This window comes from Triplophysa dalaica, unplaced genomic scaffold (assembly GCF_015846415.1).
Source record: "Triplophysa dalaica isolate WHDGS20190420 unplaced genomic scaffold, ASM1584641v1 Contig16, whole genome shotgun sequence".
Lineage (NCBI taxonomy): Eukaryota > Metazoa > Chordata > Actinopteri > Cypriniformes > Nemacheilidae > Triplophysa > Triplophysa dalaica.
The window spans coordinates 2,515-22,618 of NW_026622650.1; the positions used below are offsets into that span (position 1 = coordinate 2,515).

At 39.3% G+C, this 20,104-nt stretch overlaps 1 protein-coding gene across 1 annotated transcript; it reads left to right on the forward strand.

Annotated features, from left to right (window-relative positions):
- The first annotated feature begins 402 nt into the window (after positions 1–402).
- On the forward strand, positions 403–20,023 carry LOC130417109 (SRC kinase signaling inhibitor 1-like). The gene is given in 20 exon segments (XM_056742413.1): positions 403–588; positions 1,723–1,939; positions 3,090–3,400; positions 3,815–4,584; positions 4,683–4,766; positions 5,414–5,454; positions 6,715–6,738; positions 7,499–7,620; positions 7,622–7,660; positions 8,216–8,391; positions 8,471–8,601; positions 8,715–8,862; positions 8,948–9,177; positions 9,708–9,934; positions 10,068–10,353; positions 10,796–10,938; positions 11,154–11,339; positions 11,507–11,605; positions 12,643–12,786; positions 14,738–20,023. Coding segments are annotated over 20 exon segments (3,579 nt in total). The 3' UTR covers positions 14,753–20,023.
- Positions 20,024–20,104: the final 81 nt, after the last annotated feature.

Sequence of the window (20,104 nt, forward strand, 5' to 3'; positions counted from 1 at the left end):
ACACACATTTGTGACATTTGCCTTTTTATTAGGAAAAATATTAGATGCAGAAGAACACAATAAGGATAAAATCGAGATCTTTAAACTTTTCTGTCGTTTTTCTTTTAAAGGGGTTTGTATATGGCTAAAAACTACTTTATTTACATTTACATTTATGCATTTGGCAGACGCTTTTATCCAAAGCGACTTACATTGCATTGACCTATACATTTATACTTAGGTAAATTCAATCCCCTGGGATCAAGCCCACAAACTTGCGTTGTTAACATTGTCAAGCCATTAACATCCAGACAGAAAGATGCAGACGATGATGCGGAGGATTGTGGGTGGTGAACGCACAACTAACCCTATTCATGTGTATGATTTTTCGTAACTGTAAGTTTATTTACAGTCTGAAACAGTATGAGCTGTGAAGGTGTGTGTTTGGAGGAAGAATCCCTCAATTACATCCCTCACTGGAACGGTATTTCAGGATCGCTGTGGTTAATGGCCATCCCACAGCTGCAAACATCTGTCCTGTCAGTCAATGCTTCACACAGTCTGATTGGCTGTGATGTAGATCAGTACAACCGTCTCAGCCAATCAGAGGTGAAGGAACAGCGGGGAAAGATTTTTATAATGGCATTATTCTCGGTTATACACCAGTTCATGTCAACTTTAGGAAAACAAATATTGCTGTGAGTTTATATTTTCTCTTCTTATAGTATGTGATAAAACATAAGTCTGAGTTATTATAGTGTTCTAATTTAAATGATCTTTTGATATTTTTAGACGTTAATATTTGTTGAATTATTTGCTGTTTTGTGCTTTTGTCATTTTATTTTAATAATGCTGTGTAAATTCAATTATTGTAATATTTGTTATAGTTTTAGACTAGTTTTTGATCATTTTCAGTGAATCATTTTAGTGCCTCAGCTTAAATTTATTTCAGTTTATTGCTAAGGCAACATTTGTCATTTTTTGTCATCTTGTCAAGTTTTTTTTCAAATAATATTCAAGCTGGATTTGTATTTGATTGCAATTGACAGAACAGTTAACATTTTATTACAGTAGTTGTGAATTTTTTACAGTTTTTAAGTTTGCAGTTTTATAAGTTAATAGTTTTCAGTTGCTGGAGTTGCTAGTTTCAGTTTTAGAGTTTTGGTTATCAGTCTGTTAAACTGATTTTTAATTTTCATAAAATCTTTCCACAATTGATATTTTATACTAAAATGAAATAGTTTTCCACTTTTTCTGAAGACTTTAAATGGTCTTACTGACAATGCAGTGAAATGTTATTTTAATATTACATGTGTATATTGTGTAATATTGTGTTTTTCATGTAACTGTAAAGTCATGGAGTGTGTGTGTGTTGTGTTTAAAGTGGAACATATGTCTGAGACTACCAGTGAAAATGATTAATGTAATAATGTAATACAATGATCAAAATACGGGTTTAGTGCTACATTTGGTACAAAAAATGATGTAGTCTCAGATTTTGGACTCCTACTGTCTTATGTGCAACTCTATCTTGGGTTTCTTTAAACTTTAAAGTTTTCTTTAAAGTTACTTCTTTAAAAAACACACACACACACACACATACCCTAATAGTCCCTAGACCGCTTTTGCCTTCCCATCAAAGAGGTTTCATTACCCTTGCAATACTGCTCATTCTGCGATACGAGCTACTAAAGAGTGTTCCTGCCCTCCTGAAGTGCACTGATCTGTGTGTCTCCTCTCCAGGCGAGGACTCCACGCAACGCTGCCGGGCAGCAGCAGCAGCAGCAGCAGCAGCATTCGCTGGGCGAGCAGGAAGGAGGGCGTCTCTGCTATGCGTCTGCTGAGAGTCTGGAGAGCATGGCCGACGCTGAGCTCCCTCTGGGCTTCAGTCGCTCAAACATTCTCAGACAAAGCCTGCCGCTGGCCCGATCACCCAGCCAGGCCAAACTAAGAGCTCCAGGTACAACTTTTTTCAAGTCATTGTGTTTGTCAATGTTTCTCTCACCAAACAGATGTAGTGTGAGAACAGATTGTTAATGCTTCTGTTGAAGGGGCGTTAAGATGTTAATGACATCATGATGGTGCTTCAACATTTTTGCTTTACTGTCTTGAGGTCACGTGGTTGATGATTTACGTTTAATCATTTAGCAGACGCTTTTATCCAAAGAGTTCAGGGAGCAGTAAGCAATATATCATACAGGAGCAATAATACTAGTTTCAACAAAAGCTAGAGAAAGATTTTTATTTGTCTGTCAAGTATGATGTGATGTATTTCTGTGTAGTATATTAGAGTTCAGGGCAATTCCAGCGCTATGGACGTGACAGAGAATTAATTAGTTACTATTATATCAAACTATCTCTTTATATTTTACTGAACCCTTGTTGATAGAGTCTAAACATCAAAAAATGTCCGTCTATGAAAAAATCTATTTTTTAAAAAGAGAAATAAACATGCGTTATGGATGTGACAAAAATGGATGCACATTTGAAGAGAGATGTCACATGGGTATTTGAGCCAACAAATGTTCAAATCTGTGCTGTTACTATAGAAAAAAACTCTTTTTTTTTTTTTTAAATTTTTTTAGTGGTAACGTTGACATTTTCACGGAATTGCCCATCACTCAAAAATGAAACACAATAGAAGATATTTTGAGGATTTTTATTGCTTAACAATAAGTCCATTGGCTTCCCTTATATGGCCATTTCTCAAAATATCTTCTTTTGTGTTTCACAGAATAAAGAGTCGTTTGCAGATTGCGCCCTTGGGTGAATGAATGATGACAAATCTTAATAACTTTTTGGTGAACTGTCCCTATAAGATTGCATGAAGAGGCACCAATTTCCTACAAACATACAATAAAAATGGTTTAAAATGTGTGTGTATATACTTACTTATACTCATACTTACATTATTTCTGCCCCCCCCTCTCTCTCTTTCTCTCACTCTCTCTCTCTTTCTCTCTCTCTCTCTCTCTCTCTCTCTCTCTCTCTCTCTTTCTCTCTCTTTCTCTCACTCTCTCTCTCTCTCTCTCTCTCTCACACGCTCTCTCTCTCTCTCTCTCTCTCTCTCACTCTCTCTCTCTCTCTCTCTCTCTCTCTCTCTCTCTCAGCGGTGTTATTCCTTCAGTTTGGGGATGAAACGCGGCGCGTGCACATCACTCATGAGTTGACTAGTATGGAGACGCTGCACGCGCTCATCGTGCACATGTTCCCTCAGAAGCTGACGATGGGCGCGCTGCGCTCCCCCGCCACGGCTCTGCTCATGAAGGACGAGGCTCGCAACATCTTTTACGAACTGGAGGACCCTCGTGACATCCACGACCGATGCCTCATCAAGATTTACTACAGAGACGCGCATTATACCCCACAACACACGCAGCACCCCGTACACCACGGCCACATCGCCAACGGAGACCTGCGCGTGAGTAAATCCTGACAGAGATACGGTACAAATCTGACAGGTTCAGGATCCTCAGGTGCTATAAAAAAGAAAAAATATGATATCTTTCAGTTTATAACCTTATCCTTCCATACTTCCATACAAAATGTAAATATATTTGTCTATTTCTACAAACTTAGTTTTTTACATGAAAGCTTACTTTTAAAGGGACAGTATTGCTTAAAATATCTTCTTTTGTGTTCCACATAAGAAAGAATCATGTACAGGTTTTAAATGACATGAGAGTTATTTTGGGGTGAACTTTACGCATTGTTAAACTTCTTTTTACTGCACAAGGTAGGCTAAAGCGACCTTTTCACATTCTTAAAACATACATCTTGTCACATGTCACGTGCTCTTCACTAATCCCGTCTGTCTCTCTTTTCTTTCCTCCAGAGAGAGCTTGTGTACACCTCGAGGGAATCGTCTCCCACGCGCCGTTTAAACCCGATGCCGTCTTCCGCTTCACCCTCTGGCTCTCCTTCACGCTCGCAATCTCGTCTTTCTTACTCGGGCGGGCGTCCTTCCTCTTACGCGGGTCCCCATCCGTCACCCCAGATGCACCCTTATCAGCACCAACACCACGGCCACCCCCCTCAGCAGACTGGCCACCCCCACCCTGCATTTTGCCCCTCCCCCAGCGCTATCCTGGAGCGCCGTGACGTGAAACCGGATGAGGAAATCACGTCGTCGTCGAAGAGCATGGTGCTCCTTAAAAACGAAGCAATATATGCAGACCCGTACGCGCTCGTGCAGGACCCTCGGCTCAGTGTGGCCTCGTCGCAGGCCCTGGCATACCGCCGCGGCTCTGTCCGCTCCATCGCCGGCTACCCTGCTGCTGCGTTACAGTGTGAGCTTGAGGGCGCCCTCTACAGACCCGGAGGACACATATATGCAGATCCGTACGCCACTATGGGTTTCCGCACCCTGCCCCCAGCCTCACCACAAAAACTGTCTGATGGCAGGGATCCGTACGGAAGCCACCCGGGTCGAGCATCCCCTGGCAGACACGGGTTCCGTAAAGATGGAACTGTATACATAGAGAGCCCTAAAAATCGTCCGGGAGGGCCGCCTATGGATCAGATATGTATGATTGGGGGCCCTGGAACCGACGGAGGGCCAGTGCCAGTTTACAGCCCAGCATTACCTGGCAATGAAGAAACCAGGTGACAGGATTTTCACTGATAAACCTGTTTGCTTATATAGAAAAAATATAGTGCTTATCTAGTGTGTATGTGTGTGTAATGGTGGTTTCCTCCCCTAGAGAGCGTATGGAGGCCATGGAGAAGCAGATAGCCAGTCTGACTGGTCTGGTTCAGAGTGTTTTAACCCGTGGACCGGACAGCCCGTAAGAAATGTTGTTTTTATTTCAGTACCACAATCAGCAGTCTGACATTTAAATGTAAGGGTTTGACACAAATTAAAGTCCCCGTGAACCGGAAGTTGCGATCATTTTTTCTTCCATAATTTGACGTACTTCCAAGTGAAATGGAATTTCAAATGAGAAAATAGTGGGCGTGGCTTTCGTCTTTCTCTGCGATTGGATGCATAAAATGCATTTTAAATGAAACCGGCAGCAGACTAACAGTTGAAGGGGATGAGTTAACGGATGCTCCGCCCAAGCCGTCTAACAAAGGTCGTTTAAGATGGATAGTCATTACAGGACGGAAGTGCATTTTCAGATTTAAATGAAGATTGTGAGGGCACATGAATTCTAAAAAATATAATGACCCACATTGATAAGCGATTTACAATAAACGCTGCAATATTTCATGAAAAAAATGCATTGTCATTTTTAATTTCACTGGGACTTTAACACACACATGTTGAAATTTGGCCACCATTGAATCTCTTAAGATTGAATGTGTAATGCAGTTGTATCACACTTAACCTTAAATTCCAAAGTATAGTCTCATTAATCTAAAATACAGTATATAGTGAAGACATACAAGATCTAAGTTTTTCATAGAGACGTGTTTTTTGTTGGTCTTGCAGTGATAAGACAGAAACAGCGAGTGACTGCTCTGCTCCTGAAAGTGAGTATCACACCGTGTCTGTGTTCACACTTTCAAATTAATAACTTGAATTAGGCTACGTTTGATATTTTATGACTTGCTCTGCAAATTGTCACCTTGAAAACAGTCAACCGTCATATCTGTGGCTGCTGTACTTGATGTATTGTAGAAACCTGCTCACTAACAAACAGACTCAAGAAAAGTGTGAGCATTAAGTCATTTCAGTGAGTTAATAATTTCCTAAAGTCTTCCTAGAGCACAGGTGCGATATTTACTTGTTAAGTGTGTTGGTGAAAGCTATAATGATTTCAGGCTAGTATAAGAAAAAGAGAAGCGTATAATAAACACATATAATATAATAATAACACAATAAAAACACGATAAAATAATAAAAAACATGATTTTTGAAAAATATTGAAACATTGTTTACTCATTTTGGAAACAAACTCTTCAAATATCGCTGCTGTCCTGCTGAGACCTTGTATCTCCATATTTTGTGATATTTATGTTTGCCATGAATCATTATTATTAGCCATTCTCTGTCACTGGGTTTTTTTAAATATTTAACCAATATAATGTATTAAAAAGTGCTTGTCAACTTTGATAACATAGTATGTAATTATTAAAAAGTAGAGTTTTTTTCCTGAATAACATCGACTTTGGACATAAAAGCTTTCATAGTCGATATGTACATGGATCTGGAGTAAAACATGAAAAGAATGTATTTAAAACACATGTTATTTTTTACTAGTGTGGTGGCTAAATTGAGTTTTGCACAAAATGATGATAATCAGGGATCATAATATAAGAATGAGTGGATTTAGCTTCTTTTGCATTAGCCCGAGTTTTCCATGATTTGGTTGATCAGAAGTGTAAATAGTACACTGAGAGAAACCGTTATCACAATACATATGTTTTAAGATTTGGCATGAAACTTATCCTACACCGTTTGTGCAGACACCAATGACAGCAACCACAAAGCATCGTCCTTTCAACCTGATATACTGTTAGTAGATCCTAATAATACACTGCTAAGCAATCCACTCCAGCATCACGTTGGCGGGTTTTACTAAGATCTAGTTGTAAACTATGTGGTTTTTAATGAAAACAAAACAAAGAGTTACAATGTTGCAGTTCACGTTGATTCATGAAAGCAACGATCAGGTTCTTCAGACCTGATCGTTGTCTAATAATGACAGAATGAAAAGATTTGTGTATGTGTGTTTGTGCACTATAGTGTGTATTGTTTGGGACGGATAACTGGTGACCTTTATATTTCAGCTGGCAGGTTTAGAAAGAAAAAAGGTATATTACTGTATGTGTGGTTGTCTGTCACCCTCGGTTCTAATGTGTTGCACTGCGATTCTTTCTCAGGAGTGTATAAAACGTTTTCATGCTAATATTCAGGGATCTCAGATCCTGGAGTTGAAAACCCTCTGTTTATGTATATACAGTGTTTATAAAAAGTATTCCCCCCCTTGGACTTTTGTTGTTTATTTATTTAAAATTCAAAATTCTGTATTGACAAGTGGTCAAAATTTCCATTTCGATAGGAAACGGTTCAACTGTTGAAAAAGTCCAATGAGGTGAGATTATGCTTTATGGTCGCTGTATATATGTCTGTCCTATGGATTATCCCGGAATGTATTTGTTGTAGTCATGAAAATTCCCACTAACACTCTTAAATGTCTATTTACTGGAATGTCCTGTCTGCTATTTTTCAGTCTTTCAAAGGATCTTAACAGAGAGCAAGACGTTTGTGTTTCTTAATCTACTGTATATACGTTCTGAATGTCAATGCAAATGTAAAGGTCTGAATTTGAATGTTTGTTGCATGAATATACCACCGTGCAATACACGGACTGTCTACTCGGTTGTGTTGCAATTTGTCTTTTGATGTGCCTGTACTACCGATCAACTCAAAGGGAGTTGTTTTTGTTGGGTACAGACACATAAGCAGAATAAAATAGCTAATAGACTCATGGGTAATCGCACACTGTCAAAGGTCAACGTTTAAATAATGTTGCATGACACTAATATATGACTTTCACTCCCGGACTGGTAGTCTCGTCCCCGTCTGCGCCCCTGGCCCTGATGCCACCCCCGCCCACTGGAGAGTCTCTACCAATAGCGATGTCCCGTTCCCAAATGCAGCTGCATCTCAGCGACCTGCAGCAACACACCAGCTGAACTGCGCAAAAAACTGTCAGAACTGCGACAACTGCAGGCGAGTGTTTATTTGTGTGTGTCCGTGGCTCTAAATCTTTAGGGATGCTTAGTTCAATCATGCAAAAAATATATTTACATGATATATGTTTAATCATATAGCAGATGCTTTTATCTAAAGCGACTTACAAAACGGAGAAAGTCAATATTTACTGTTTCACAATATGAATAGGAGAAGTTGACATTATCACACTATTGTAAATATCTATAAAAATAAAATGTTTTAAAGGGGCAGTACCCCAAAAATATTTTTTTCTCATAAATTGTCATTCTTGTGATTTTCACATACTGTAAATGTATTATATGGTTTCAAAAGACTTGAAGTATAGTGTATGATTGACTCATTTCAGGGTACATTATGGGGCTTTACTTTTATTTTTGCAGCCTAATTGCCCCAGTCTCCATTCACTTTCATTGTATGGAAAAAGACGCAGCATAATAGCTCTTTTAATTGTTCCTTTAATGCTTGCAGTTTCAAACAACACCAACATTGTATTTTGAGGCTGGTCTATATATTTCTAATGAGTTTATATAACATTTTGAGTTTACCCTACAGATGCAGAATCAAGATTCTGTTCAGGCATTACTAAGACAGACAGAGTCTGATTTGGGAATGTGTCTGATCGAGGCGTCTCGGACGCAGGAAGATCCGTTACAGCGCCAGCGCCTTCTTGTGGAGGAGGAGAGGCTTCGCTATCTTAATGAAGAAGAACTTATTATACAACAACTACAGTGAGTCAAAACACAATCACAAAATACCACGTGATACAGTGTCCACCGATGTCTGCAGTTTGTGTTTTATGTTTTACAGCGATCTTGAGCGCTCTGTGGAAGAGATGAAGGCAGGGGCGGGGCTAAACCATCATCTGGTGACGGAACAGGAAATAGAACAGAAGAGTTTGGAACTCAGAAGACTCGGAGAGACGGTAGCTGAACTCAAGAGTGAGTGACCAGAAGATGGATTTGTACAGAAATGGCAACCCGACACATATGTAAACAGACTTTAAGTCAAAAACACACACACACGACTCACTATCTGTGTTGTGTGAATGTAGATCAGTTCCCCACTTTGCAAAGTAAGATGCGTGTGGTGTTGAGGGTGGAGGTGGAAGCTGTCAAGTTTCTTAAAGAGGAACCGCTCAGACTGGAGGCGTTGTTGAAACGTTGCAGAAGCATCACCAATACGCTTGCTCTGCTGCGCAGGTATAACAAACGCTCGTTCACTCTATCGCGCACACATGCTCCAGCACTACAGCTAAAGAAGTCTTCAGGGTCTTTGTTTGTACAGGCAGGTGTCTGAAGGTGTGTGGAGAACCCCGGATGACTTCAGTAGTTCGGTTTCAAGCATGAGGGAGGCGGATTTCAGCCGTTGCTCGGATCTGGATATTCTCACCAGCCCGTCTCTAAATCTGCCAGACCTGGCGGGCACCTTATCGGTCGCCACCACTCTCTCCGCATGCTTGGGTACTAATACCACCCTGGGGGCAAATCCCAGCCTGACTAGTGCTTCCATTATTGGTAATCCCCTGCTTTATATTCGTTTTGTCTTATTTTTTATATTCACAATTATTATAGGAAGGATGGGGTGGGTCATTTTTCTTCAAGAATTAGGGTTCGGAAAAGTGCAAAAAAATATATCCATATCATGAATTAGATTATTTGGGGAGTAAAGTGTGTCATCTTCAGGTTTTTTGTAGATATACAGTAGTTAGAAAAAGGAACAAGTCAATAGAAGCAAAGAACTTAAAAAGTGAAGTGTTTGATTCACAAGAAGCTGTTCTACGGTTATAATTTATTACAACAGCCATAATACACATTTATTTGATTTCATTTATTACTTTCTATTATTTATATAAATATTTGACATTCTCACTGACTTTAGCAATATTAATAAAAACCTATTTATTTTGTCAATTGTATTTTGTATTAAATAATACCACCATATATATTTTGAACATGTAAATAAATCAAATCACTCTATGGATGAACAGAATGATCACGAGAGATCTAACTAGATTTGTCGATCTAAACACTTGATTTATTTTTAGGGGGAACCACAAGTCTATCTAACATACTCAGCTCCACTGTTGGTCCCTGTATGAGCGGCAGTGGGATTTTGGGCAGTACCACACTGGGCAACTGGTTGGCCTCAGCCGGGGCAACAGATTCGATCATGCCTGAACTGGACGGGACCTCAACAATAAGGACGGGCGGGCTGGAAGATCTGCCCTCACGCAGAGAATCTGATAAAGGTGTTTCCGTGGAGGTCCGACTGGTAATGAACAAGTTTTTATATTTGAGATGTTTAATCTGGGTCTAATGTGAATAGAGTGATTCTATTCATTGTATTTTCAACATCAGACAGAAAAAATTATCCTTGTTTTTTCTGCCTGGGAATACGTCTTTAGGCCGCCGAGCGAGACTGGGAGGAAAAGAGAGCCAGTTTAACTCAGTTCAGCGCTCAGGACATCAACCGTCTGCTGGAGGAAACGCAAGCTGAATTAATGAAGGCCATTCCTGACCTGGACTTCGCCGCCAAGCAGATCACCAAACCGGCCGTTCCTCCGAAACCTCAGATGTCTTCTCTCCCGGCACCCGGTTCAGCGTCCTCAACCCCGACCTTAACACCTGAACACCAGCCCAAAACTCCACCCAAACCCCCCAGCAAAGACGGCATCCCGCGCAGGGGATCAGGTGAGATCGCTGCAGTACAATTAAAGTGATAGTTCAGCCAAAAAATATCCATTCTGTCAACCTTTACTCACCCTCTTGTCATTTCAAAACTGCTTGACTTTCTTTCTTACCCAAAACACAAAAGAAGATATTTTGAAAAATGTTATTAACCGGACCCCATTTACTTGCGTTGGTTTTGTGTCGGTACAATAGAAGTAAATGGGGTCCAGTGCTGTTCGGTTACTAGCTTTCTTGAAAATATCTTCTTTTGTGTCGTATGACTAACACTTCAAATGGTTTTTATTGTCTCCCCCAGTCTCTATTATCTCTTTACATGGAGCAGTCCGGTCCTCTGAGGCACAATATTACATTTTGTTCATCGCTTTCATACCATGTATTTACTGACACACATGGCACACATTAATATCTTCTCTGATTCATTGATGACTAATTGTGTATTTAGGAGAGTTGACCGTGCCACGGTATCGAACAGAAAAGCTGTCCAAGTCTCCGCCCCCTCCACCTCCCAGAAGAAGTTTCCCATCAGGCCTTGGGCTCACGACCAGCAGCAGCGGAGAAGTTATCACCATAAACAAGAGCGTTAAGGTGAATACCCAAATTGAGATTTTCTATTTACAAGATTTGTATTTCGGCTTTACCGACGAGGTGCTCATTAAGGTTTGAGCATCAAATACTGGGTTGTTGGGCAAGATATGGGCAAACCAAGGTTTATGTGAACCTGTCCATATTTGACCCAACTGTGAGTTGAAATAACCCAGTACTTTTAGGGTCTTTAAAATCGTTGTGTCTTGTTTGTGTAGAAGTTAGAGAAAAGTGAGAACAAAGAGGATTCCGATGTAGCGACTAACTCTCAGACGCCACCCGTCAAACTGAGACGGCCCTCGACCTCAGACGGACCCCGACCCTCCTCCACACCTCCGGTCATCGCCGCTTCCGGAATGAAAGAAGATGAAGACGAGGATGAGAGGATAATGGCCGAGCTGGAGGTAAACGAACATAGGAGGTCAGGGAGCCATTAAACTGACACTCAGCGGTCAGAATTCACACACAGGGCTGTTGTAGTTTTGAGTCTTTAGTTGTGATGTTTTTGCTAGTGTTATGAGTTTGTAAGTAATGATTTTTATTCCACACACAACACACACGTGTGCGACAGGCATTTCAGAGAACCCCAGTGAAAGAGCTCACGGCTCAGGTCTTCTCTGACAGGGTTGACAGGACAGGCCAGTGGATCAACAGCTCTCTGTGGAGAGAGGTACAGTAACAGAGCTTTCTAGAACGTCTGCCGTTGAGTGTTTCCCTCAAACCTACTCATGCACTTGTACACTAAACTATTGAACCTGTCCCCGTGTGTGCTAGTGCATTCTGACCTTAATATGAATCTGTTCTTTGAAAGCGTAACACTGTTCACTCTCTTTTACATCCTTTTAACTCTGAAGAACTCATGACCTCATATAAACTGGAGTTTCTTTATGAATGTTTGTAAATATGTTCCCTTTTCAGATTAATTCAAGAAGTGTTGCTTTCATTCAGAGTCTTGATCTAAAGGGACTTGAGATGTCTGCACAGCTGGTTTTAGCTTGCAAAGTGTTTTCTTAATCTCTCACAGTGTTAAAGTGAAATAGTGCTAATATACATTTTCTTTTGTCAGTCAACACTTCTGCTTTGTCTTATCTGGCTTCTCTTTCATGTATTAAAGGGATAGTTCATCTTTGATCCACCTTCATATCTTTCCAAATCTGTATGACTCTATTTCTTCTGCAGAAGATGAAAGAAGATATTTAGAAGAACGTTCAAAAGCAAACAATATTGACCCCCATTGACTTCCATAGTAGAGACACAAAACCAGTGAAACATTTTTCAAAATATCTTCTTTTGTGTTCCACGTAGGAAAGAATCATATACCCATTTTTATGACATGAAGGTGAACAGGCTTTTCTGTAGCTCAGTGGTAAGAGCGTGGCGCAAGCAACGCTAAGGTCATGGGGTTTGATCTCAGGATTGCACATAGTCAGAAACAAATGTATAGTATAATTCAATGTAAGTCGCTTTGTGTAAAAGCATCTGCCAAATGCATAAATGTAAATGTAATGAACAAGTAATGACAATGTTTATTTTTGGGTGAATGGTCCCTTTAACTAACTCAATTTTAATAGAACGTTTATTGATTCCACACTTCACATTACAAAGTACACACGCTGCCTTCAAATGAATCCACATCAAATTAAAGGCGGTCACTTTCCCGAGATTGAATCTGGTGTTATGTATTGATGTTGTTCTCTCGTTCCTCAGTCTGTAGGAACTCCTCCGGGCTCAGTTAAACTGGTTCAGCCGTCCTCCGTGGCCCGTCTGCGTCATCTCCAGCAGAGCAGCCTGGAGCGTCAGACCCGGAAACAACAGGAAGAGTTTCCTAAACTTCAGCAGGGTCAGCAGCAGGTATTTCACTTCTAACAGAAACCTCCCCTGCTCTCCTGACCGGTGTTCCCACGTCTGATCTACGCTGTGTTGACTTCAGAGACTTTCTGCACAGATTTCCTCTGTGCAGGCACAAGTCTTATTGGACTCGTACATTCACTCATTTCAATTACAGATGTAATATTTTCCTCTTTCGTTCAACACGAGATATTCTTCCAGGACTACAGCGCAATGTAGTTTATCGCAGTGCCAGGAAACCACTGGTTTAGCCAAATGACTTCAGTCAAATTTCTTTCATTGTTTGGCACATGATCTGACCGCAGGAGAAAGATCTCCCTAAACTGGGTGGACTTTTAATGTCCTTATATTTAATTTAAACAGGATATTCACTGAGAAATGTACGGCGTGACTTGATTTGATACATCTTGAAAAACACGTATGTTGTGACAAATGAGTGTTCACACCAGACTGGAGACAGACCCCAATGCAATCCTTGTTAATACACATCTAAAAACTATTCATTCAATTCATTCACATCATCAGAACCACACTCAGTCCAGATAACGTCAACAGAAAAGGAAAGTTATTTAAGAAGCAGAGCAAGTTGTTGAATTTTTGATAGAATATTATGAATAAGAACATCAATTTTTATTTGAAGTAATTTGTATTTAAGAAAGTAAATAGGGTTCCGTTTGACTTGTGTGCGTCTGGGATATGTGTGTGTCCCAGATGATGAGTTGGCATGTTGTTTATTATAGGTGATGTGAGGTCTTATACCACACTTGAACCATTCTGAATCAGATTTTGATGAGCAGTCAAAGACCGGGTAAGAAATCAGTAATACTTTACTTAAAGCCTTTATGTTTAACGCATTATAAAGGGTTATTAAAGGGTATGATGCATTATAATTGTTCATAATGTGTGTTGTAATGCATTAAATGTTGTTGTAAATAATTTTAACCAAATTAAAAGTGTAAGAAAGAATTGAAAAGTTTTGTTATGTATTAACTGTAGTTACAATTATTAATGAGACATTATAAAGCATTGTAAGGTGCATTGCAAGGCATAATTAATACATTAAAATGACTTTTATAAAGCATCACACATACAGTAAATGCTTTAAGTAAAGTGTTAGCAAGAAAACCTCTGCTATTCTCTGTGTGTATGACAGATCAGGTGCAGACGATGTGTCATATGTGATCTAGAAACTGACGTTGGCATTACTGTTTCAAGGCGTTGCAACATTCGGTCAGACACCAGAAGGAATTGGTTAGATATGAAGTTAGATATGAACGTTGAATCCTGCTCAGTGCTGCTAAACCTCAGGGACTGACCTGAGAAAAAAACATGGAGAAATAGATAGATACATACAGCCACAGAAACGATAAGAGATCACTTCAGTTATGCATTTCTGCATTCTACATATACTTCTATTGAATATATCTCTGCTGTCCTTCTGAAACCTTGTATCTCCATATCTCGTGATTTTTATTTCTTGCCATAAATCATTATTATTCGTCACCCTTTATATTTGTCACTGGGTTTTGCAAATATCTGACCAATAACAAGAATCAAAAAGTGCTTGTCAATGTTAACAACACAGTATACAAGCATAGAGAAGGTACAGTGTCCAGAAAAACTGTGAATTTGGACATCTGAGGTTTCGAAAGGACAGTGATGATATGTTCAACATATTTATTTCAACATAAACATTTCATATTTTTTAATTTTCTGTAAATAAATTCAAACAAAATAGAATATTTTCATTTGGATTTTGGGAAAAAAATATAATTTTAAACAGTAAATGCAGACAAAAGGATAATTTTGAATTAGTCTCTTCATTTTTTCTGCGGCTGTATATTAATGATATGAAATGGTTCAGGTTTGTAATTTCTTCACAGTGAGAAGAGTGGATCCTGTTTGCTTGACCAATGGCGTATACTTTTTAACTAACATGAAAATATTATTTTAGAAACTCATCTGGTGACACTGATGGCAGAGAAAGTAAAACCTTCAGCTGTGAGGAGGAAATTTCCACTGAATAATGCACACAAGCGACTGAACAAGAAGAGGAAACAATGTACAGTGTTGTACAGTCTCATCAGGCCAGACGGCTCGCAAAGTCAGCGTTCCCCTAATGTATCCCAAATGAAAGTGAAGAGAGAAGGAACATTTGGGTGGAAAGAAAGGTTGAAAGAGACAAGACAGAGAGTGGATTCATGCCTCGTCTACAGGTTGCTCTGATTCTCTCTCTCTCTTTCCTTCATCTGGTGTCTCTCTCCCTCCTGCAGGGTGAAGCTGTAGGCTATTAACTAGCCGTAAGCTTCTGAGTTAGCCGTCTTTCTGTTGTTTCACTGTGAAAATGAATAAGAAAAAAGCACATTGTGTGCAAGATACCAATTCAGATATATACTGAGCCTTACTGTGTGGCATTCACTTTGAACACAAAATGAGATTTATGAAAGGATTTTTGAGCTGTGGATGTTGACCACTTTCAGTTTGTTTCTCACACGGATTCAGGAATACCTATTACTGAAATGATGTGTGTTTGGGTTCGTTTTAAACAGAATGAGGTTTAGTAAATGAGGGTTTCGTTTTCGCCTTTTAGACATTTTTTTTTAAAACTGAAGGAACTAAACAGAACGAGAGATGTTGTAAGGAGTTTCATCCATCAATCAATCATCATGCGGTCTGGGTAGATTGCAGTCCGTGTATTGTTGTCAGAGTTACCCATCACACAGACTGAAAGAATTTAATGGACAATCACCGTGGCAACCACAAGAGGCGAGTATGTGAATCCTGAATCCTGACACAATTTTTAAGGTCCACATGAAGTCACGGCAATGTTTGACATTGAGAAGATATAAGAGTTCAAAACATACAGGTCCTCGCTTTTTCCAAAGTGGATAAAGGATTCTGTCGTCATTCTGCACTTTAGCGTCTCATCAGATTCCGGGCGGTGAGGGAAACTAAACCCACTGTAGGCTGTTGACGCCAACCATCCTTTTGCATTTTAATGCATTTCTGTAAAAAATATTCGAACATTCTTTAGTCTCACAAGCTTGTGATTTATTCACCACACGTTGTATCCGTTTATAGGATGTAATGTCAATGCGGTGTGCATAGTAATCCATGCATACAAATGATGTGTACAGTATCCTACTACAAAAATATTTCAAAGACTTTGAAATATATTCCTATAGATTGGAATATGACATATAATAGAAATTTAGGTATTTTTAGGAATAAAGAAATCTATAGATTCACTGAACACTTTAATACTAGTGTTAAAGGGGTCATATGGCGCGAATCCGTGTTTTTCTTTGTCTTTGGTGTGTTTCTGTATTAGACAAGTAAAATGGCAAAAAATGAAAGTGTGTGAACAAAAGATTCTATCTAAAAGCAAACGCTCACCCTGACCTGCCTGAAACCACTCCCACAAATCTACATCAGTTGGTGGTCTGATTTGACTAAGACCACCCAAATGTAAACGCAAGTAAGGTGGTGTACCTGTCAGTACAATTGAAGAGGAACCTGATGTTCCAAATATAGTCAGAGGCGTTATATGCCCGTCACACGCTTTCAGTATTCCACCAATCACAACGCACCGGATAACTGGCCAATCAGAGCACACCTCGCTTTTCAGAGAGGCGGAGCAAAGAGGAGATAAAAACATGCACGGTATGTGGAGTATACACGTTTTTAACAATAATACAACAATAATATTACTTTTAGCCGTGTCATGTGACCCCTTTAAACCAGAGAGCAATTTGTTGAGGCCACAGGAAACAGGGACTTTTATCTTTGTTTTTGTACTCCAACACATTGCATGTTTTACACTACAACCCTTTCTTTTTTCGTACATGGATTGCGCACCTCCAGACAGTTGTCTTGATCAGAGTCGACAGCGGATCAGTTTTGTTTTCTAGTGCAATGAGTCTACGGTCTGAACCACAACAGGAGACAACAGGTTTCCCCGTCATCAGTCCGTGTCGAACCACCCCGGCTTTGTTCCCAGGCAAAGATGTGGATAATTTGGCATGCCGTAGTGTCTGACGGACCAGTCTGCTCGGGCTTAATGGGAGGTCTGTGGCATGAATATGTCATCGGGACAGTTTGGCGCATCGAGCAGCGGCTCCGTAAAGATTCCGTTTGAAGGGATTATTTCTTCTTAAAAGGTCAAATTGTTTGTTGGCCCCCGAGTGCCAAGGAGCATGTGAATAGTGAGTGGATGTGTCATTTTGTTTGTATCTTGAGGGTTTCCCAGGACGTCGCTGTTGATGTTTAATAAGGTGAACTAAATCCCGCTTGTAGAGAAGCTCTCGGCCCTGAACACTGTAAGAAGCAGCCGGCTGGAAAAATGATTCAGCCTGTCGTTCTCATCGCTGTTCTTGACTTCTTGATTCAAAACTTCATCTGCAAATAATGACTTTATCAGGGAGAAACTAATCCTGACTGTCAAGAGAAGATAAACGATTCATAATGAGGTGAAAAACAGAAATGCTGCTAATAGAGCTGGTTAATGAAACGCTGTTACACAACAGATGCCACTTTGTGTCCTTATAATGCGATATGACAAGTTATTTGTTGAACGTGAAAATGCTGCAGTACAAAAACAGCCTATTCATATCCAATATACTGATTCAGTTCAGTCAGCGAGGTTTCACTGTGGGCGGGGCTACCGAGTGTGACGCGTGCTTTTATTGGCTCTTTAATGTCGTGCCCTTCACAGGTCAACTTTAGATCAAACTTGTCCACATCAACCTGTACTCAGTCACAGTGTTAATAGCAAGAAAAGGTCATCTCTATTCTACTTTGATGTTAAATGAATAATCTGGACATGCAGTATATGTCCCCTTTTTTGTCTCTAGGCCACGACCGCGTTTAAGTGTCACGAAGCTAATACATAAAAAAACATACTTTTACATACATAATGTTTATAATAAATGTACTTTGCAGAATTAAAGTTATATGTTTTGAGAAAAGTCAAAGTTACGAGAATGAAGTCGTGGCAATATGTCATATTTGGTTTCATTGTTGCAACATCTCGTATTTTTAATTAGAAAAAAATCCTGATTTATTCCCGTTATTTGACTTTATTTAAATCACACAACTTTTTGATCTTGATATCATTTTTGCGTGACACTAAACATCATACATGTAACTACTGTAAGTAAAATATTAAGAAACACTGCCTTCTTGTGACTATTACAGGTAAATCAAAACCACCAAAGTAAAAAAATACAGTTCCCTCTTAATCTATGCGTTGCTTAATGTATTCAGGAGCATTAGTTGAAACATTCAATCAGCTCAACAGAAAGATTTCATTGCAAGTATTGATTTTATCTTTGTTTTTCTCTCTTTTATCCACCGACCTGTCCTAACTTGCTTGTATCTGATCCTCAGTCGACCCTCTCCTGACCTCACGCTGAAGTTATCTACAGTACATACACTAGAGCACCATAAATATGGCCGACATCAGTCTCTCGTAAACTCTTACAGTAAGAGAGACGTAACACTCTTCCCTTCAAAATATTTTAATCTGGGTTGCATGAAATATCTGAAACAATGGGAATTTAAGGTTGTTTAGGATATAAGAATAAAAAACAGACATGGTGACCTCTTTATTCTAACACAAGAAGACGTTTGTTTATGTATAACCATCCACTTTACCTTTCTACCTCAAATTGTCCTGTAAATGTTGTTGGCATGTTGACCATCAGCCTTGAGTTCTGCCATCCTCAGTGTCCCTACATGCCCCTTTTAACCCGACATTTGACCCTGTTCAAGGTGCACGTACACTAATTGGCAACGATGACCCTGGGAATCAAGGAGAACCCCCAAATCCCACATGGATTGTCCACGACTAAAGCACAATGTATCTGACATTACAGAAGAGCTTTGACAAAGGTACGAATCTAAGGTTACGGTTCTGTTCTCTACACTAGGCAAGAAACGTCAAATGGTACAATAATGCTGAAATGAGTTTTAGACCCACGTTTGAATTGCTAATTGCGTAGAAATAATTGTCTAGATGTTCTGCAATTCTAGAGTCGTAGCACAACTAAAAACAGTAATCGTACTATACGTGACGAGTGAAACTCTCAATTGATAAGAAATTCAAAATCAAGTATAAACTAGATTTTTATTCAAGATTAGCTTTTGTATTTTTATAAGCAAAAGAAAGAGAATGTGTTAGAATAGTGTGACTAAATTCACGTGGGGTACATGCCTTATCCAAATTCATGTCCAAACGATGCTCGGGAATCTATATGCATCAAAAGATCCGTGTTTCCCCCAGTGCAATCAGAAGTGTGACTGTGAATTTACTCCATTTTACAGCGCATTTCATCATACATGCAAACATACGTGTGAAGCACTTTGTGTCACTGAACTGAACATGAAAAAGCAGATGATGCTGAACCAAACCTCTCATAATGAACGCAAAGGGTTTATATGGTATACAACGGCTCCACTGCCATCGTCCTTCCTCACTTTAAGCAAAAGATGTTGTATGTAAACCTGTATATTATTATGAAAAAAGAGGTTGATGCTTTAGTGATGGTGTCCATCAGAAGCCCGGTACATACCTCATTTTTTCTTTGTGACTTGATATGGAAAAGAAACCCAAACTCTCTGAGCACCATGAGCTGTGTTAACATACTGCTATATGTACAAAGCAACAGTGTATCTGTGTACCTGTATATAAACTGTATCATGGATATGTTCATTTAAGGTATTTTTTGTAATCTTTTTTATTTGAACTATGTCACGAGACTTCTGAACTGCATGCAGAGATCTTGAAGTGCGCATGCAGAATCTTCTCTCTGTACGTTTTGTTAAAGTGTGTAAGATAGGTGGCTTTCTGTATTTAAAAAGAGAAACTTTTTTTAAGAAATAGAGTTCTATGTAAGTAGATCAGATCCTTTTCACTGTTGTCTTTAATCTATAACAAACCATTCAACCATTCCAAACCTCTTTGGCGCCGGCCAGTAGATTCAACAAAAAAACACTTTTCATTAATGCAACAGATAAAATGTATATATCCATTTATCTGTTGACAAATTCTTGTGATCAAACCATAACGATACAAGTGTGAATGCAATGTCGACCAATAGAAATATATCTCTATGGAAATGTTATAATGCAGAAGTTGTAATCATGTTGATAAAACCTTGTCTGGTTCTGTATGTACAAGAGACTGTTGGTTTTGAATGTCCTTGTGGTGTTTTGTGACTATTAAAGTGAGTATCTTCTACATATGACTTCCACATTATTCCTCCAGTTATATTCATTTCAAGAGTTTTATTTGTGATTTGTGACCCTGGATCACAAAACC